The following is a 22,832-nucleotide window of genomic DNA, read 5'->3' as shown; positions in this document are numbered from 1 at the left end:
ATGCCGCCTGAGGAGTTCCAGAAAGTGTGTAGAGAAAGGGTTGAAAAGGTATTGTGCAATGTTCATGAAACAGAGAAGGAGCAGAAGCATTTGCCCTTCCCAAAGCATTACTTAAAGAAAGTAAATTCAGAGAGATGTGTGTTACATAGATGCTTTGCTATAAAAAAGAGATTATGGGGTTTCACACAGATGCCAATTCTCATTAAACCCCATGACAAAATATACATCACTTTTTGCCTATTTATTTATACTAAAATCTATTTGAGAATTAAGAGAATTTCAACTTTATTGATAGTTGAAAATATTTATAAAATAATAAGCTAAATAGAAAATATCTGTATTCTAGTTGAAATTTTCAGAAATGGTGGATATTTTAAAAACATCATTAAAGTTTACATGTCATAAGTTGACATGTTAAAAATAGTGCCAAATTAACAACGGTACCAAAAGCAAAGGATTTTTGTTATACTCGCTTTGAGTGAGGCAATGAAATCCTAACCTAAACCTAACCCAAACCCTAACCCAAAAACTCTTGATTTTCACAAAAGTTATTCTGAAAGTTGGATGCTTAGATTTGATTTGGGAAAAAAGGAGGTACATCTAAGAATTACACCTGTTCCCTCAATATTCTTTACTGATCACCCCAGTTATATCTAGTGTCTATCTCTGAGCTTCTGGGAGAGAGGAAGACAGTATTTTTTGTTAGAGGGAAGGGGACAGGGAAACCGATGAGACCTTAATAAAGCAATACTTATGAGTCTATGGGGCTTTCAATGAGGTCAAATAACTGAAATTCACTGTATATAAATTTCTGCAGATCTATCCAATAAAGAACAAAAATGAACACATGTGCCAGGCTCTCATCATATGCAAAATAGTGCTTGAACACCTTTCTGCAAGGAATGGGTATGAACATGACATCACAGGGATGAAGAAGTTGCTTGAGGGCCTCAACTACACTGTGGCTATGAGAGACAACCTTACAGAAAGGGTGAGAGACACATTCACACCCCAAACTCATGTACATGCAAAACATAAATTTTACTAGCAAATTAGCTTTATAGTGTTGAATAAAACCAAACAACTTAAGATATTTATGTGTGTGTGAGCATGCACATGTGCACCTCACCAAAATGAAGGAATTAGATAGAATGTATATGTCTCTTTTGAACTGCAACTTTCATCAGTTGCATGCAACTGCACAGAAATTGATTGGCATGGGTGTCCAATAATTCTTAGTTGTCTTAGTCAAATATTTGGGATTCAAGCAAAAAGATTGCCAGAACAGTAAATTTTCTTTTTTACTTTTTAAAATTTTTTTATTTATTTTTATTTTTGTTTTTTTTGAGACAGGGTCTTACTATGTAGGTGAGACTGACCTGGAACTAACTATGTAGCCTAGGCTGGTCTCGAACTCACAGTGATCCTCCTGCCTCTGCCTCCTGAGTGCTGGGATTACAAGCTTGTGCCATGATGCCCGGGGAGAATAGTGAATGTTAAGAGGGTGCATATTAATGCAAATATCAGTTCTGATTTTGTAGGGATTCTTCATGTCACTGGATATAGGTCTGCAAAAGAGATAAGAAATTCCTCTTTGGCACAAAGGTAAATTAGAGAGAGAAAATACAAATGCAAGGAAACCATAGATTTAGAGAGGTATTTATAAATAAAAAGAACAAGAACAACGTAAATGAAAAACAGAACATAAGAGAGAAAAAGGTAATATGACTGACATACAAATATATAATATGTTAAGTAAATTATGCTATATCAGGAAGTGCAATAAATATGAAATCCATTGCCCTGTTCAGAGAGAAATATGAAACAACTGACTTTATGGAGTACCACTATGTACAGCCACTTTGTTCAGAATATTATATATGTTTCCTATATTGATCAAAGTAAATCTGGGAGGTCAGACTAATGTTGTGATTTGTCCTACTGAAGTAAGACTTTGACCTCTTCAAGGATATGATATGAGCATTAGTTGAATTTGCTGGCAAACTGGAGCATAAGTCTTCAGACAGCACATTTTTAGAACTTATGTCTCATGGCATTCTACAAGAAATATGTGAAACTATGCATGGTGACAAAAACCCCAATGTGCTTCAATATGACACCATCTTCAGCATATTCAACAATCACATTTTCCCTGGTCAAAGAGACAAACCCAAAGTCATCACTGTAAAAACCTGCAGAGGTGGTGAGTTATCAGACAGAAAATCGCATAGTTCTGAAGGGATTTTCAGAGGAATAGCATACGTGATGTACATCAGTGAAAAACAACCATAGGTCCTATCTAGTGCAAGTGAACTAAACATAACTATTAGAAACCCCTTCTGAGATGGTGCCATTAGGAACTGGCTGCTCAGCTCATAAATTTTTCTACAATTTTAATTCATAGTAAGTGGAAGAGAAATGTGCAGAATCTGTTAAGAAGATAAACAAAAATAGTCAAGCCTTGGAATAGAATAATTTTAATTACAGCTTCACTTGCAATTGTTTATATGTTACTTGACTTGAGAGGATTGGTACTTGATAGACATTCTGCAATATAGCAATTGAGAGTTCAGTACCCCATCGTACCAACAGATAGATCATCTAGGCAAAATTTTCATTCAGAATCATCAGATTAAAATATACTAAAGATCAGAAAAACCTAAGAAACATTGACAGAATATTCCATCAAACAGCAAGAAGATACAAGTTTCTTATCAGAACAAGGAACTTTTTCTGAGATAAATCATGTTCTAGGCCATAAAATTGTTTTAGTAAATTCAAAAATAGTGAAATAATTTCCATCTTCCAAAATGAAAATGAAATTGAGTTCAAACTCAGCAAGAGAAACTACACAAAATATACACACACAGATCTGAATACACTGAGCTACTGAAGAAATCAGGGGCCAACCTATACCAGAATCAAATGAAAATTTGCACACAACATACCAGAACAAATGGGGTACAGCAAATATAAATTTGGGAATTTTATAGCAAGGACTGCCTTCATCAAAAGACAAAGAGAAGGAGAGGGAGGAGAGAGAGAGAAGGAGACATTAAATAAGTAACATAAGGATGCAGTTCTGGGTTCTATAAAAAAACAAAGCAAATACAGTATTACTAATTGAAAGAAGTAATAAGGATGAGAAGGAAACTAAATGTAATAGAGATAGAAATAATTATACAAAGACTATATGAAGCAAAGTGTTTGTTCTTTGAAATGATAAATAGACTGGCGAAACTAACCAAACAAAATGTATAAAACAAAACAAAACAACAAATAAAACTAAAGGTGAAGAAAAGGTGGTGTGTTACAACAGATAAGAAAGAACTCCAGGGAGTCATTAAGGAATATTTTGATAAATTATCTGCCTTTAATTGAAAGATCTATAAAATGGTCACATTTCTAGACAGATATGAATTACCAAGATTGAACTAAAAGTATATGAAAAAGTATTACTAAAAAGATCAATACAAAGTAATGAGATTGAAGAAGTAATAAAATGGCCCAGCCCAAACAAAAAAAATAATAAGCCAAGTATTGGATAGATGTACTGCTGAGTTGTACTATTTGATTTTAAAGAGGTAATAGGAATGCTCCTCACAACTGTTCATGAAATACAAAAGGAGATAACCATTCCCAATGTACAATACAGGGCAGCACAATACTGCTACCAGAATCCAATGGGGACACGTTAACCATAAAATTATGAATCAGTATTCATTATATTATAGATGCAACTATACTTGATAAAATTATTTTTCACTGAATTCAACTGCATACTGAAAAGTTCATATACTATGATCAAATTGATTTCATTCCAGGGTTGCAGTATTTGTTCAACAAACAGATTAATAAGTAGCACATAACTAGAACCAAAGATAAAAATATCATATGATCATCTCAACAGATGTAGAGAAAGCCAGGAAAATATCCCATGATGATAAAATCCCTGAATAATTTTGGCATACAAGCATAGCCTGAAACAAACTAGAAGATATTATGAGAAACTCATAGCCCAATATTATACTGAATGGCCTAAAACTGAAAGCATTTACTCTAGTACCCAGAATAAAACAAAGATGTCCACTATGACTAATCTTTTTCAATATAGTACTCTTATATTTTAGCAGAAAAACTTAAAGTTTCTACCAAATGAGTCCAAGAATTGCTAAAATTGATAAAATAGCAGGAATTTTAATTCAACATAGTATAATTAGTAACTTTCCTAAATACCAATAATGAACTGCCTGAAAGAGAAATCAGAAAAGTTATTGATTCACCATAGACTCAGGAATATACACACATACATACATAGAAATGAACCTAACTTAGGAAGCAAAAAAATCTATAGTGAAAATTGTAAAAAAGATCAGACTGAAAGGTAGAAAGATTTTCCACAAAAAAGTATTGTGATAATTAATATTGTTAAAATGGTAATAATACCAAGGCTATTTATATATTTGACAAAATCATCATGAAAAGGATAATTACATCCTAGTCAAGCAACCCTAAATCTTATATGAAAACATAAAAATTTTAAAACAGCCAAAGCAAATTATGAACAAAAAGAACAATGCTAGAGGCATCATAATACTTCATTTAAAAATACACTACAGAGCTATAGCAACAAACCTAACACAGTACAAATGTGGAAATGAAAAGAATAGACTAGAGGGTCAAGAATAAATGTATGGAATAAACGTATACATGTACATCCAACTGAAAAATAACAAAATGTCAAAAATATGTAGTGGAGATAAAACAACCTATTAGAAAGGATGCTTTTGAAGCTGGATGTCCACATGTGAAAAACGGAAACTCTAGCCCAATTTCTTATGCTGCACAAAAATCAACTCAATAACGATAATATCCTTTAATGTAACACTTGAAACTTGGTAATAATTAAAAAGAAAATGTATGAGACTCACTTCAACATGTGGACAGAAGCAATGATTTGCTATGCGTGTAGAACTACAATTAGGAAACAAAAGCAAGAATTAACAAGATAAATGAGAGTCCATCAAATGATAAAGCTCCTGTGTAGTTAGAGAAATAGTGAACAGAATTTAAAAACAGCCCTTAGAATGCATATAATTGTTTAGCAGCTATTCATCTGACAGAAGATTAATATCCTGAATATTCAACGAACTAAAGAGTAATAGATGAAGGATAAATAATCAAATAAAAATGAGCAAAGTATCAGAATGGACAATTCTCAAAAAAAGAGCTCTAACTGGCCAATGAACCTAGGATGAAATGCTCAATATATTTAGCTGTCTGGAAAGTAAAAATCAAAATGACATTGAGATTTCATCTCACCGCAGTTAGAAAAACTATTTTCCCAAAAATAAAAGTCACCCACGCTGCTAAATATGGAGAAAAATGAACCCCCTACATCATATTGGCAAGAATATCACTTTGTATATCTATTATGGAAAATAGTATGGATTTTACTGAAAAAAAAAACTATAAATAAAAAGACAATGGGATCCAGAAAAACAAAGCCTGGCTATGTGTACAAATGAAATGAAGTCAGGATGCAAAACAGATCCTGCTTAACAATAACTACCAAGATGATGTCCATAATGCTAAGGTAAGAATAAGAATCATCTTACTTGTACTTAAACAATGAAAAAATAAAGAAAATAGGGTACATTAACACAATAAAGTATTGTTTATTCATTAAGAAGAAACAGATCATGTCACTTATAGAAAATGGATGGACCTGGAAGACATCAAGTTAAGTGAAATAATCCAGGTACAAAAGGACAAGTATCAGGTCTTTTCTCACACAGGAAAGCTAAATTTTAAAAAATGAATTAAAAGTAGAAAAGGCCCCTTAAATAAATGGCAATTTTCCTGAGAGAAGAGTTCAGAGACTGGAGGGTGAGAGATTTTAGAAAGGAGCGTGGACATAAACATGGCACAAAATATACGTGTGTGGAAATGCTATGATGAAATACATTAACTCTAACAATATATGTTAATTATTATAACAATAAAATATTTCAAAAAGAGAAAATAGAGTCACTGTAAATAAAGGATACCTTCCTTTCTCCTTACGGTTGATGGGTATGTAGTAATGAGTTAATGGAATATGGAGACATTATAATAAATATTTATTTTTATTTATTCCTGACAAAGATAGCAAAATATTTAAAGCAAAAATAATTGATTTAAAATCTGGTAGCTTTGCTCTAAAATTTTGAAGATTAGGGTTTAATTCTTTTTTTTTTCACCTCAGCAAATGGTTTCTACCACATTGTTGTACTGTCTCTATTTTTCAGAAGATGCCATCACTATTAAAGGCAGTAGAGATAAAGCATGTGTGTGTGTGTGTGTGTGTGTGTGTCTGTGTGTGCACATGTGTAACTGATTAGAATGAACAGGGAAAAAAACAAGGTAGGTCAATGCAAAAAAGCTTTTGTGCAAGAGGACAAGATAAATACATATGGAATATTTAGTAAATGTGTTTGTCTAAATTCATGTACTAACATTGTTGGAAGTGATGAGTAATGAGTCTGACAAAATATATGAGGAATATATTTTCAAGATTTTAAAAGCTACAGTAATAAATCTGTACTGAGAAATATGGGATATCAAAAAATAAATCTAACAGACTAGATTTGGGGAGTTAAATTAATATTGTTGTAGAAGGAATTGGTAAATGACATGTACAGAGAAGCAGAATGGAAGTAAAATAATAAGTTTATTTTGTTGACAAAATGTTGATCACACTAAGTGCTAGAGATCAACCTCGTACTGCATTATAGCTTCTTCTGTTATAGGTTTTACAGCTATAATCTCAATCAGGTGGTTACATTTCATTTCCTCAGTTCATATTACCCATGTACAAATTACTGTAACAAGACAGTTAACTTTAACCCAGGCATAACAATTCCTCGTAGTTAGGGGTTTACCTTAAGATTCGTCTAGCTCTCTATTTTAATTCACAGGAAGGGGGTGTTCAAGGTCAGGGATGAGGCCAGAGGTCCCATTTCATGGTCAATTATGCCAGTGTCTGTTAATTTTAAACTAAACAAAGCAGATTGCTGTCAGAGACAACAGAAGTGATTTTACATTTTCCTAATATTTTGTAGGTTTTTAAATTATTTATAAAAGTTTTCTCTATCAATATAAATACATATCAAAATCCACCTATGCCACCTACTACTACTTGTATGTTTTTATGTATGATTAATCTTTGTTAGGTACAGATTTTTATCCGTGAGAATTAACATTAATAATTTTATAGTATAGTAAGGATTTCATATGTTGAAATATCAGAACAGAGCTTCCTGCAAAGAAAGTACTCAATAAAATGATGATGAGGAGGATGTCTCCATTTGGATAAAACTGAAAGCACAGATGGGGTCTGAGGCTTAGACATAAAGAAAGATTACTGGGCAGAAAGCAAGCTATTCCTGTGAAGAATTGCATACATGGATTCATTAATTTTCTGAGTGCGTGCTGTTACACTTCACAGAGGATCTCTGGAATCATTTTGAACCCCTCTTACTAGAATATGGGAAAATATGGGGAACTACAGGCAGCCATTAACTGTTTTCTATCATCCATTGATTGAAATGTGCCCAGCAGGAGGGCCTCCCCTCCACCAAGATTCTGTGCCCCAAGCACCCAGAAGCCCAGCCCCGAGTACACTGGTGAACCTGTCCAGACAACAGAGAAGAAAGAACCTGCCACTCGATGCTTAAGATGGGACACTGGCCACATGAGAAGAGTGCATCACCACAGCAGCTCTAAAAAGCAAGTGGGTTGAGGAACTGTGGCATGTGATGAAGATTTTCTAAATTTACAGTGCAAAGTAATATCACATAAATTTAATTCCTTAAATTTATTATATTGTGCTAACACAATTTTCATGGGACTCTCTCTATTCTCCTTCCACCCCTAAAATTAATGCCATTTTCACTCTTAAATTCTTTGTGTTGTTTTATGAAAACGTTTTTGCCATTTTTCTGGATAACCAATTATTGAATGATTATTATATTAAGGCAATAAATAACATTATTGCTTATCAGCTATTCAATGGCTGTTTTTTTTTCAGGCATTAAAATTAATTACAAAACTTCTCCAAGGTAAACTGCTTCTAGTAACATAATTGAGCCTTGAGGTAGACAATTATGATGTCTGTCATTATACTAATGTTGAGATTAAAAATAGCATTTAAGAATAATTACTAATCTTTTTCTCATTAAGTTTATTAGTACTTTTTAGGTATACATCACAGTTACATTCTCCATTGGGATCTTGGATCTTTACATGATGTATTTTGGTTCTTATTTTTGCCCATAACCCTACCCTCCCTATACCTGTTCCACCCTTCCCTTAGTTACAAATAATTTGTTTCCATTTTTTACTTTTCTCATATTTTCCATTCTTTCCTTTCCCCTACCCTTCCTACTTAGCCTACTCCTTTATCCCTTTTCTTCCTGTAGCACATAAAATGGTGTATTACTCAGCCACAAAGAATGAGAAACTAGAGTCGTTTATAGGTAAATGGGTGCATTTTGAGGCCATATTCTTAAGTGAAATAAAAAGGACATACGTGTAAATACCTAATAGTTTCTCTGGCACTAAAAACTAAAAGTATAAATAAGGTTCAAATTGTACAACTAATAATAATCTTAATAAGATTGGTTGAGTTCAACATCTGGCCCTTTGCCTCTTTAGCAAATTCCACACATACAAACACACTATAAGTCTGACAAGAAAATGTACAATAAATAAGTCATGTAATGTGAAAATTGGAAAAATGGGAGAGCATAAGAATGCATAAGGTAGTTGCATGGATTTAATTCCAGGTAATTATGACCATATGGAAATATAAACAGGCCTGCTATCCAAAATTAGAGTTAAAAATCTCACATTTTTAAACTTCTTATAGATAATTCAATATCAAAAAGTAAAATCTGTAAAGGTCAAGGAAATGTGTATGTGTGCTCACGATTGAGTCTATAGGTCACCAGTTTTTTATTCCTATTTTATCCCATATGTTCTGTCATGTACTACTAGTGGAATGTAAATCCATGAGGTTAACATGCTCCTCACCCACTTCCCTAAGTGGTTAATCTAACTAAAGACTTCATTTACTTATCCACATAATGGAAGGATAACACCTATATGCATTTCCTATGGATGCCGTAGCAAATCACTACATTCTGGGAAGCATAAACACAAATTAACTTTTTTTAGTCACTAAGCCAGAAGTCTGAATCAAGGTGTTAATAGGACAGTTCTTTCCCTCCTTGCTTCTATTACCAGCAAAGTTTGTGTTTCTTGATTGCTATATTGCTCCAATCTCTGCTGTATTGATTGTTCTCTTGGTGTTTGTGCCTCCCTCCTTGTCTATCTCTGTCTCAAGTGTATGCCAGTCTTCTGACTCTGCCTCTCTCTTCTCTCTCTCTCTCTCTCTCTCTCTCTCTCTCTCTCTCTCACAACAAGGATACTAGTCTTATTGATTTTAGGGTCCACCTTACCCTAATACAAACCTATGAAATTCAGTATACATTTTTAGGATTTCAATATACTTTTACAAGACATAATTCAACCAATAACAATTCAGAAGACTGTCATAATACAATTTTTCTTTAGATTTATCCTGGTCACCACACATTGTTTATGTCCATCTATGTTCATGGAATTTTAAATCAGATATATATTACAAATTTTCACACAATTCTTTATATATCTGAAACCTCTTTGAAATATCTACCCTCCTCACCTCTCTTGCCCACTGGATAAATTATTTTCTTTGGTTTATATTCAAAATTATGAAGGTGTTATTAACATAACTGTTTTACACATAGACAAACAGAGAGAAAAGTAAGTTCAAATCTTGATCAGAAAGAAAAGGTTAAAATGTTAAAGTCAACATTTAAATTTTGAGTATGAGCTCTTAGTATCTATGATACATCGTTCCTCACAAGAGAGATTCCTGGAAAGGGAGAGCACTACATAAGAAAACATTTGATTTCAACAACAGATGTTTCCATTCCTAAAAACAAAACTGTTTCACAGGGACATACAGCTCTTAGACTCTGCAGAGCAGCTGCTTAGAACAAGGTAACAAGTGGTTCAAATTCTCCAACAGATAAATTACTTTTCTGAATCACAGTTATTAGGCAATGACACATTTTTTTGTTGAGTGAGTTTAACTCTATAATAATGTTTCCTCATTAACATTCTTTTTTTTAAGCCCTACCCACTCCTACCCTGAGCTACCCCAAATACTAGTGAAGAACATTTTCCAAGGGTGCACTCCCTGATACATTCTAAGTTTCAGAAATTAACATTATTTTAGGAAAATAAAGGTATGAAAATATATGTGCAGCGGTTATTTTGTTATATGTGTAAAGGCTTTGCTTTAAAAGAAGTAGAACATGCTTTGAGTTTCATATCATACATGACAATAGGACAAAAAAGCCATGGCTGGTGGGTTTTGACTGTGAAAAGGTGCTGGGGAAGAAATATATTTTGAAAGGTCCTGGGTCTTTCTGTGCATGTTTAAGTAAACAGAATTGAGAAGGAGAAAGGAGAAAGAGGAAGAAGGGTTCAAAAAATTCCAGGTGGCATCAGAAAGGAAAGACAAGGGCTACAATGGGACTGCAGTTGTCCTGAGGCCTGGATGTTATTTTGCAGTTTTAAATCTTAAATGTCTGAAGTTTGACAGAAAAAGAATGAGAACAGAATGAGTATCAGAAGCTAAGTCATGAAGAAAGATTGTTTTATTTTATTATTTCATTATTCAGAATTAAATAAGTGAAGGATGAGGAAAGGATACTCTCCCCTTTTAAGTTACTAACATAGGGATATTAACTTCAGTCTTACAACCATTCCATGTGCATATGTGGTATAGTAACAGAAGAAGAAATTATTGAAGTGAACAGAAGTATGATTTACTAATTCAATCTAAAAGTAGCCTTTTCCTGTTGATGAACCAAGAGGAAAGGAAGCTATTTTCTTCACTTGAGAAATCACTGTGCTCCAAAGTAGCAAAATCCTGAAATAAAAGTAGAAATAGTTTTTTATTCAATGGGACAGGTACAATAAATGGTTAGCTGGGTGAATTACTAGAGAAAAGAGTACTGAACCAGGAAGCTTAGACATGCAACTGACAGTTATGGGTAAGGCCCAAACTTTGGTTGCCCTCTTTCAAAAAATGGCTCCAGGCTTGCCAAATTTTTCTCAGTTATATTTGAAGAAGATTGCAATCTTGCATTGGCACTGGCACCCTCCTCAGGTGAGGCTCAATAACTCAGGCTAAACTTCACACAGTCCATGCATCTTTGGTAAAACATCAGATTTTGATAATTTGTAGACATCTTCCTTATCTCTTACTTCTTACTTATCTCCAAAGTGAAATGTTGGAATTCAGGCTCGGAATTCCAGAGTAATGAATGTTAAATAGGAGTGTGTTTTTAACACAAATGTCAGTTCTTACTTTGCGGCAGGGCCTCTTTGATATGGTGTGTAAATGAGACAGGAAATGCCTATATTTCATTGATGTAGGCTGAAGAAAGACAATCAAAATATAAAGACAGCATAGTTGGAAACGTGGTATATAAATGAAAAGAATGAAGATAATGATAGAAGAAGAAGGAGGAGGAGAAAGAAGGAGGAGGAGAGGGAGGAGGAGGAGCAGGAGGAGGAGGAGAGGAAGAAGGAGAAGGAGAAGGAGAAGGAGATGGAGAAGAAGAGATTTGAGACATTCCAAGAAAGATTCTGTGAGGAGATAACATAGCTGCTGGGACATGACTACGAGGAATGAGATGTTCTGGAAAGATATGATGGAAATGTCCTAAAAATATAGTTAGGTAGATCCCAATAAAAGTCTAAGCTAAAAATAAAAGTGTTATGGAAGAACACAGAGATAAAAAACCACTATAACTACAGTTTGTAGGAAAAGCAAGGATATCAGGGAATTAGAAAACAGTCAGGCCAAAAGTTTCATTTTATTCTACTGTTAAGGGGATATATTCTTGTCCTTATTCTTGCACTCTGTCCATGCTTTTTGAATTTAATAGTTTCATAAAGATTTTTATGGGCATTCTACATCCTTGGGCTTCTCTTGAAACCTTCGCCAATTCTTTCACTTATCTATGCCTCTCATCCTAACTCTGTCTAAGCTCCCATCCTAAATGGTAAAGATGCTATATTGAAAAGCGTATTTACTGCAAACATATTTTGGGCTGCTTCTTGATTTTAATTTAATTCAAATGGTTTAAAGGTGATAGAATAATGACTACCACAAGTGGTTAATTTGCCAGTTGCGCTTGAACCTTTTGTGCTGCTGATTGTATCAAATGGGATAAAGGATTGTGATTGATTTAAGAAGTTGTTTTCTCCAATATTATGAAAATGAGAATGTCTAGGAGTCATTAGAGACTCAAAAGCTAAAATGCAACTATATCAGGAAGATTTAAGTAATAACCCAGAAATTAAACCAAGGACAACCTAACAACAAAAATAAAAATGAGAAAACACTTAAGCAAGACACAAAGACAGACTTCCAGTTCACCAAAAGAAAACAGTAGGGCAAATGAGGATGAAAAGTCTGATACTGAACCACCAGGACACCCTGAACTCAGCACAGGAAGTAACAAAACAGATTAATCTGGCTCTAGAAAAATTCAAAACAGAAATAATTTCCCAGATAACCATAGAGATGGTGAGCAAAATGGAAGTCATGATTCAAAACTCTAGAACAGAAACTGAGAAAAAAATAGATGAGCTCAGGACCATGACAGAAGCCATGAAGGCCTAGTGTAACAAAGAAATGGAAACAATGAAAGCTGAAAAGAGGAAATAAATGGATTCCATACAACAGATTCAAACAGATATCCAGGAGATTAAAAACTCTACTGAAAGTGCATGCAACATAATAAAAGATTGTGAAGATAGAATTTTAGATATGGAAGATAGGATTGTAGTCAGTCACTGTGAAAAGAGAGGTCTCTTAAAAACAGTAAGGGATCATGAGAAATCAATCCAACAACTCCTAGATGATGCAAAGAAGAATAACATAAGACTGATAGGAATGCATGAAGTAGCAGGAAAAAATACAAATGACTTAAAAAAGCTGTTCTCAGAATTAATGACAGAAAACTTCCCAAACAGAAGGGAAAAATTAGACATATAGATAAGTGAGGCATATTGGACTCCAACTAGCCATGATCAAAAAAATTCTACACCTAGACATATAATAATCAAGATCCCAGAAACCCAACAGAAGAACAAAATACTACAAGCAGTAAGAGAAAAGAAACAAATCACATTCAAAGGAAAGCCCATCAGAACCACAGCAGACTTTTCAATACAAACCCTCAGGTCAAGGAGAGCCTGGGGTGAGGTATTTCAAGTACTAAAAGAAAACAACCTCCAACCTAGACTGATGTATCCTGCAAAACTCTCTTTCAAACTGGAAGGGGAAATAAGATACTTCCATGACAAAGAACATCTGAGAAACTTCATGAACACCAAACCAGCACTACAAGGAATTCTAAACAATATCCTAGAAAAAGTCAAGGAAGGTCACAGCACCATGAGGCCCAGCAGACGAAATCAAACAAGCAAGGCAAGAAACTAAAAGGGGGAGGGGAAGAAAAAGAGTCAACAAAAGGACAATAATAAGTCAGTACATATCAGTTATAACCATCAATGTCAAAAGCCTCGATTCACCAATCAAAAGAAATACACTGGCAGAATGGATTAAGAAGCAAAATCCAACAATATGTTGTATACAAGAAACACACCTAGTACAAAAAGAAGCCCATAGATTGAAAGTGAAAGGACGGAAACAGTTCTCCATGTGACAGGAGCCCAGAGAAAAGCAGAGGTAGCTATATTATTTGCAGACAAAATAAATTTCAAATGAAAACTGATTGAGAGAGACAAAGAAGGCCACTACATCCTTATAAAGGGAACAATGCAAGAAGAAGGGATGTCAATCATAAATGTATATGCACCAAATATTAATGCCCCCAACTATACAAAACAAATATTAAGCAACAGGAAAAACAAAATACACAATAATACAATTGTAGTGGGGATCTAAATACCCCACTATCACAAATAGACAGATGATCTAGGCAGAAAATCAACAATAAAATACTAGAACTGAACAAAGCTTTTGAATGCATGGACTTAATAGACTTCTATAGAGTGTTCCACCCCACAAAATCAGAATATACATAATTTTTGCCTGCACATGGGTCATTCTCCAATATAGCACACATACTAGCTCACAGAACAGGTCTGAATAAATGAAAAAGAATCGAAGTTATCCCCTGTATATTATCAGATCATAGTGCAATCAAGCTGGAGATCAACAGCACAAGAAACCATAGGAACTTCACAAACACATGGAAATTGAACAACACTCTCCTGAACAATCAATGGATCACAGAGGAAATTAAAGAATAAATCAGACAGTTTTTACAAATAAATGAAAATACCAATATGATATACAGAAATCTATGGGACACAATGAAAGCAGTTTACATGGAAAATTCATAGCACTGAATGCCCGTACTGGGAAAACGGACCGAGCTCAAATAAACAACCTAATGATGAATCTTAGACTCCTGGAAAAACAAAAGCAACAAAAGCCCAAAGCTCAAACAAGAGAGGACATTAAAAGATTAGAGCAGAAATCAATGCAATGGAAACTAAGAAAATGATACAAAAAAAAAATGAAACAAAGAGTTGGTTTTTTGAAAGAATAAATAAAATCGATAAACCCTTAGCTAAACTTCTCAAAAAAAGGAAAGAAAAGGCTCAGATCCATGCAATCAGGAATGAAAAAGGTGAGGTCACAACAGATCCAACAGAAATCTAGAGGATCATTAATACCTACTTTGAGAACCTGTACTCAAATAAATTGGAAAACACAGAAGAAATGGACAGATTTTTAGATACTTATGAATTACCAAAGTTGAACAAAGAAGATAAAAACATTTTAAACACCACAATTACAGTCAGTGAAATTGAAAATGTAATTAAAAATTTACCAACAAAGAAAAGCCCAGGCCCTGATAGATTCACTGCTGAATTTTACAAGACATTTAGAGAAGGACTACTGCTTTTACTCTTCAAACTTTATAATAAAATTCAAAGGGAAGCTATACTCCAAAGTCATTCCTGGAAGCAAGTATCACTTTGATGCCCAAACCAGGGAAAGACGCAACTAAAAAAGAGAACTACAGGCCAATCTCCTTAATGAATAAAGATGCAAAAATCCTTAATAAGATACTAGCAAACAGAATACAGAGGATCATCAAGAAGATCATACATCTTAACCAACTTGGAATTATTCCAGGGATGCAAGGATAGTTCAACATATGTAAGTCAATAAATGTAGTACACTATATTAACAAAGTCAAGGACAAAAACCATATGATCCTCTTGATAGATGCAGAAGAAGCATTTGACAAAATTCAACATCCATTCATGATTAAAATCATACAAAAAATTGGAATAGATGGTCTATATCTCAATTTAATAAAGGCTATCTATGAAAAACCAACAGCCAATATCATATTAAATGGCCAAAAACTGAACACTTTCATGTTAAATTCAGGAACATGACAAGGATGCGTACTATCACCACTTCTCTTCTATATAGTTCTGGAAACATTAGCCACAGCCATTAGACAAGAGAAAGAAATTAAAGCAATAAAGATAGGAAAGGAAGATGTTAAACTGTCATTATTTGCTAACAATATGGTACTCTACATTGAACCCAAAAAATCCACCAAAAGACTTTTAGACTTAATTGACACTTTTAGCAGAGTAGCTGGATACAAGGTCAACACCCAAAAATCAATAGCCTTCTTGTACACAAATAACAGACTCACTGAGAGAGAAATTAGGAAAACAATTCCTTTCATAATTTTCCAAAAAAAATGAAGTATCTAGGAATCAATCTAATGAAGGAAGCAAAAGATCTCTACACTGAAAACTACAGCACTCTGAAAAAAGAAATCAAAGAGGATATAAGAAAATGGAAAGATATTCCCTGCTCCTAGGCAGGAAGAATCAACATAGTGAAAATGGTCATACTACTAAAACTGCTATACAGATTCAATGCAATGCCAATTGAAATTACAATACTATATTACACAGAACTAGAAAAAAGAATCCAAAAATTCATTTGGAACCATAAGAGATCTAGAATAGCAAAAGCCATCCTAGCCAACAGAGACATGGTAGCAATTTCCAATTTGAAACTATACTACAAAGCTACTGTTATAAAAATAGCATGGTACTGACAAATATTCAGACCTGAGGATCAGTGGAACAGATTGGAAGACACAAAAACAAATCCAGATGTACTTAGCTACTTCATCTTTGACAAAGAAGCTGACCAACTTCAGCGGAGGAAAGATAGCCTCTTTAATAAATGGTGTTGGAAAAACTGGATCTCAACCTGCCAAAGATAAAAACTGGACCTTTATCTTTCACCATGCATGAAATTAAAATCCAGGTGGATGAAAGATCTAAATATTCAAACAGAAACACTAAACTTGCTGGAAGATAAGTTAGGCAGAACTCTTGAAGACATTAGCATAGGAAGAGATTTTATGAACAAATCCTCAGTAGCATGGGAACTAGCAGAAAGAATCAATAACTGGGATCTCATCTTATTAAAAAGCTTCTGCACTGCAAAAGAAACCATCAACAGAACTAAGAGACAATCTACCATGTGGGAAAAAAAAAATTACCAGCTGTTCCTCAGAAAAGAATAGTATCTAGAATATATAAAGAACTCAAAACAAATGTAAAGACCTAATTAAAAAATGGGCATCTGAAATGAACAGACATTTATTAGACGAAGAAGTAAAAGCAGCAAGTAAATATAAGAAAAAATGTTTCACATCATGGGTCACTTGAGAGATGTAGATGAAAACAATACTGAGATTCTACCTCACCCCACAAAGAATGGCTGCTATCAAGAAATCAATCAATAACAAATTTTGGCAGGGTTGTGGGGAGAAAGGAACCTCCTCCATTGTTGGTGGGAGTACAGACTGGTGCAACCACTATGGAAATCAATATGGAGATACCTCAAAGAGCTTGGACTGGAGGTTCCATTTGACCCAGCCATCCCTCTGCTGGGTATCTTTCCAAGAGAACTAAAAGAATCATATCACAGAGAAGTATGTGCACCCATGTTTATAGCGGCACAGTTTGTAATAGCTAAATCTTGGAAACAGCCTATTTGCCCATCCGTTGGAAACTGGATAAAGAAGTTGTGGTTTTTCTATAAAATGGAATATTACTCAGCCATAAAGAGCGAGAGAATAGATTCATTCATAGGAAAATGGATACATATTGAAGATTTCCTAAGTGAAATAAATAAGTCACACATGTGTAAATACCGAATAGTTTCTCTGGTGTAAATAATCTGCAACAATGCATAAGATTCTAATAAGATTACTGACATTTAGAAATGGGAACAAAGGAGCTAAAAGTGTAGGGAACGTGGGATGGTAGGGGAAGAGTAAAAAGGGAAAAGAAAAAAAATGTGAGATAATGAAAAGATGAAAATAAAGTGTTTGTAGATGGGGAGGGGAGGAGGGGGGTGAAGGGAGGGCAGAGGTAAGGGGAAAAAATGAGAATCAAGACTTGCCATGTAGAAGTACATGATCCCAACAATGAATGTAACTGTACTGTATCCCTAAAATGTACCAATAAACTCAATTAAAGCTGAAAAAAAAAATAAATGGTGTTGGAAAAACTGGCTTTCAACTTGCCAAAGATTAAAACTAGATTCCTATCTTTCACCATGCAGTAAACTAAAATCCAAGTAGATTAAAGATATAAATATTTAAACAGAAGCACTAAACTTGCTGGAACACAGGTTAGGTAGCACTCTTGAAGATATAGGCATAGGAAAAGACCTTATGAACAAATCCTCAGTAGCATGGGAACTAGCATAGAGAATCAACAGTTGGGATCTCATCTTTTTAAAAAGCTTCTGCATTGCCAGAGAAATGACAAGCAGAGCTAAGAGACAACCCACAATGTGGGGAAAATTTTTGACTAGCTGTTTCTCAGACAAAGGTCTACTATCTGGAATATATAAAGAACTCAAAAAAATCAGACCAACCCAAATATAAAGACCCAATTCAAAAATGGGCACCTGAAATGAACAGATATTTCTCAAACAAAGAAGTAAAAGCAGCAAACAATCATATGAAAGAATGTTCCACATCACTGGTCATTCGAGAGATGCAGATGAAAACAGCATTGAGATTCCATCTCACTCCAGTAAGAATGGCTGCTATCAAGAAATCAACCAATAACAAATGCTGGTGGGGTTGTGGGGTGATAGGAATCCTTCTTTATTGTTGGTGGGAGTACAGATTGATGCCACCATTATGGAAATCAATATGGAGATACCTCAAACAACTAGGATTAGAAATCCCATTTGATTCAGATATTCCTCTGCTGAGAATCTTCCCAAAAGCATTAAAAGTATCATGCTCACCCATGTTTATAGTGGCACATGCTTACCCATGCTTATAGCATTGCATGCTCACCCATGTTTATAGTGACACAGTTTGTAATAGCTAAAATTTGGAAACAGCCTAATTTACCAAATACTGGAGACTGGATAAAGAAGATGGAGATATAAATAGATAAATTAAAATTGAGTACTACTCAGCCATAGAGAATGAGAAACTAAATTTATAGAGAAGGAGCTGCACATTGTGGCCATACTCTTAACTGAAATTAATAAGTCACATGCTAAATACTGAATAGTTTCTCTGATGTGAAAAAGTAAAGGCATAAATAAGGATCAAAATGTATAATTGATATTGTTTAATAGGAAGAAAAGTCTAAAAGAGTAGATGAAGTGGGAGGGGTAAGAGAATGTTAAAAAGGGAAAAGAAAAAATATGTGAAAAGGAAAAACATGGAAAACATGTGTTTGTAAACAGGGAAATTGGAAGGGCTGAAGAGAAGGCTGGGGAATAAGGAAAAATAAGAACAAAGATGAGTCGTGTAAAGGTACATGATCCCAATGATGAATATAACTGTATTATATACCTAAAATGTAGTAAAGTTAATAAAGATTAAAATTAATAAATAAATAAAGCTTCGTCTAATGAAGTAAGACTTTGGCCTTTTCCAGGATATGGCATCAGTGCCAAGGGAATTTGCTGGCCAATCAGAACACAAATTGTCAGACAGCTCATTATTAGTACTTTTTTTTCTCATGGCATCCTGCGTGGAATCTTTGGAGTTATAGTGACATAGTGACAAAACTATAGGGCATAATGACAAAACACTGGATAGATGTGAGAGACTGCTTGGGCCTGCATAACATGGCTGCCCTCAACCTTAGCCTTTGCCTCGGTGGAAAAATCCCACTAGACTACATACGTGACCTTGGCAGGTCTAGCCCCTGGGCAAATAGGAAATCTTACAGAAAAAATAGCCCTTTGTGCTAACCACAGGGTCACGGGATCTGGAGCAGGAAGCAGGTGGTATTCCCCGTCCTACTTGCCCCTAGGGATTGTGAAGTTAAAGATTGCATAGGGTTAATTGTTGATGTACGCCTTCCCACTTACCCCTCCCCACATTTGGTAAAATACTGATTGCTGTATGGTTAAATGCTTGAGTGACTCATGTGATTGATTTGTTTGAGCTGTCCAATAAGCTTGCTGAACCTTCCCCCTGGGATAACAGTATATAATCGTTTTGCTGAGCCAATAAAGCGCCTTTGATCAGAAACCAGACTTGGGCCGTGTACTCTAACTTCTTAAAGATTTCCTTCACAGACATTCAAGATCGGATCGGCCTCTGATGACCCACGAATAAGAGGCGGCTCTCATCTCCTATTCCCCGCGGGACGGGGTCCCCCCAGAGAGCCGCAGATAGAGTACTTTATGACACCATCTTTAATGCATTCAACAGTCACAACTGCTATAGTCCAAGAAACAAAATCAAAGTTATCATTTTTCAGGCCTGCAGGGGTGGTGAGTTCTCAAACAGAAAATGTACTAGTTCCGAAGATGTTTCCAGAGGAATAGGATACATGGTTTTACATCAGTGGTAAGCAACCATAGGCCCTATTCAGTTCAAATGAACTAAACCTAATTGTTTGGGAAATTCCATGACATTCCAGGAAGATCACAGAATGATGAACAATAGAGAAATAGTTGCTTTGATATCTGGAATCCATGTGCTGGGATACAGCAACATGGGGAAGAGACAGAGAAAGGAAGTGGCTCCCCAGGATCCAAGGATCTGAATTGAGAATTAGAGCCCACAGGGAAAGGGAATAGAAGGGGTACAGTTAAGAAGTGGGAGATGGCAAATGTTTCTTTCTCCTTGAGTCTCAGCTCATAGTGTGGGAATGATAGTTTGAATTTGCAGAGGCACAGTAACTACTGGCCACCCCAGAGGCCTCCATGGAGAAATGCACAGAGTAGATACAGCAGCCTGAAGTGGTTGGTGTGTTATTAAGGTTCAGACACCCCCTAAGAAAGGGCAATTGGCTGGTGGCCATTTTGGAAATGAGCAACGACCCCGCTGAAGTCAGATCTCATAGCAGCTGTGGGCTGGCTCCATCTAGCAGATGGCAGCGTCAGAGAGAGGTGGAGACAAGTTCAAATAGGCAGGAGGTCAGAGAGCTGAGCTCAAGTACCCGACAGCAAAGTTCAAATCAGTAGGGAGCTGAGTTCAATCCAGCAGGAGGGACTTGGAGTGTTATGGGCTGAAAAATTCAGACCCAGCCTCATTGCTAAAAAACAGAAGCAGGCTGAATTTCAGTGGAATTAAAGGCCCAGGTTTGCTGGTATTATCCACCACTGCTGTATTCTACTGTTGACTTTCTGGGACCTAGAAACATGAATCTGGGTTCTATCTGCCCCCTCTGTCTACCAGTGACAACAGAGACCTGTCCTGATGTGAATGGTTTTTTTTTTTTTGCTTTTTTTCCTTCCTTTCTTTTTTAAATTATTTTATTTTCTATTTTGTTCTTTTTCTTGATTATTTATTCTTGTTGTAATATAAATGTGAACATTGTTTCTAGTTGTTATTGTAGTTATGTTGTTTTTTTCGTCCTTCCTTCTTTTCCTCCTAAATGTGAACATTGTTTCTAGTTGTTATTGTAGTTATGTTGTTTTTTTCCTCTTTCCATCTTTACCTCCTGTCTTCTTCACCAGATCCCAAAGCTTCCCTTGTCCTCTAACCTTGCTTCTAATCTTCTCTTTTCTTATTTCTCTATTTTCCCCATAACTTCCTTTAAATTTTCTACCTTGAGGGTAAAATCATCATATTGAGACGATATTTACTATTCACAATTTTCTGATTTCACATATATATACATGTATAATATTAAAAATCTATCTATCTATCTATCTATCTATATTACTGCAAATCTCGTTCATACAGTTAAATGTGGCAGTTTGGTATTGTCTATGGTGTATTTGATATTATTTTTATTACTGATTGTACTACTTTAGCCAAAGTGATGTAACTGTTCTAATCCACTGTTCATCCTTGTATTCTAATAAAGAGATTGCCTGAGGGCCGTATACAATATTATAGGCCAGTGTCAAAGAACCAAAAGCTTGGACAAATAAGCAGTCATTTCTTATCCTCAATAAATTAAAGAGGTAGTAATGGCAACAGAAAAAACCCAAAAGCCATGTACACCTGGAATCTTTCTCTGGGAAGTAGTCGTTTCTTAATAATTCTCAGCTCTAACAATAAAGATACCCACCATAAACAATTTACAAGCATCAGTGCAAGAATTGAACAAAGAAAGAAAAAATAAAACGAGAAGATACAGAAGCAAGATGCAACCCCAGACTTTGAGCTTGCTAAAGGCAAACCTAGGGGGTATGAGGGACAACAATTCTAAAGCCACCTACCTGGCCTCTCTGAAGTGGTAACACCAGAAGTAACAAAACAAATAAATAAGGTTTTAGAAAAAAAATCAAACCAGAAATAATTTCTCAGATAACTTCAGCAATGTTGACCATAATGCAGGGCATGGTTAGTAAATCTAGAGAAGATGCAGTTAAAAAATAGAAAAAGTTAAGTAAATAATGTAAACCATAAATGAACCATGAACTTCAACAGAATGAATACACCAGACAAGACAAGTAATTAAACAGAGGAAAAAGAAAGGGAACCAACAACAGGAAAATAACATGACAAGGATAAATCAATACATATTAAACCAGCAAATTAAGTGGTCTCCATTCACCAATCAAAAGAGAATGGCAGACCGGATAAGTTAGAAATGTCTTCTAAAAAGGCTGAGGTTTCCCATATATGGAAATTTCTAACTTAATCCGGTCTGCCAGATCAATGCTTAAGTTCATCAATAAAATCAGTATTGTATGAAATGTTTCACAACAGAGTAGAAAAAATTCACAAAGATACCAACTAAACATTATTGTGGTTACTCTTCACTATAAAATTAAAGAAACTAAGAGAACCTCCTGAACTTTATAAACTTTGCCATAACTTAATTTTAACAGCATACACTGATAATTTAAGTAAAATATTTTCTTGCACATTTAACACAAAAATACACACATGAATTTAATAAATAAGCAAGTCCCATAGACTCGATAAATAAACAGAGAAACAGTGGTAGGAATATAACCTTTTCACAGGGCTAAGTCAGTCTTTCTCTTTACTGAAGCCTTAGAAAATCCATGTGTCCTGAGTTGAGAAGCCATTAGTTGAGAAGAGTCCTGGCTATGTCACAACTGGGAGTGGCACTGAGACAAAGAGAAGCTTAGTCAAATGCATTAATAGTACTAAAAAACAAACTGAACA

The 22,832-nt window shown here is 34.9% G+C and overlaps 1 protein-coding gene across 1 annotated transcript; it reads left to right on the top strand.

Annotated features, from left to right (window-relative positions):
• Positions 1–2,292, top strand: LOC104874844 (caspase-4-like). The gene is made up of 3 exons (XM_010642091.2): positions 1–48; positions 818–991; positions 2,011–2,292. The coding sequence occupies exons 1-3, from the start codon at positions 1–3 to the stop codon at positions 2,290–2,292; spliced, it is 504 nt and encodes a 167-aa protein (XP_010640393.2).
• The last annotated feature ends 20,540 nt before the right edge of the window (positions 2,293–22,832 follow it).

This window comes from Fukomys damarensis, unplaced genomic scaffold, assembly GCF_012274545.1.
Source record: "Fukomys damarensis isolate Sample0158 unplaced genomic scaffold, DMR_v1.0_HiC HiC_scaffold_16, whole genome shotgun sequence".
Lineage (NCBI taxonomy): Eukaryota > Metazoa > Chordata > Mammalia > Rodentia > Bathyergidae > Fukomys > Fukomys damarensis.
This window is presented reverse-complemented; position numbering and strand designations above follow the sequence as displayed.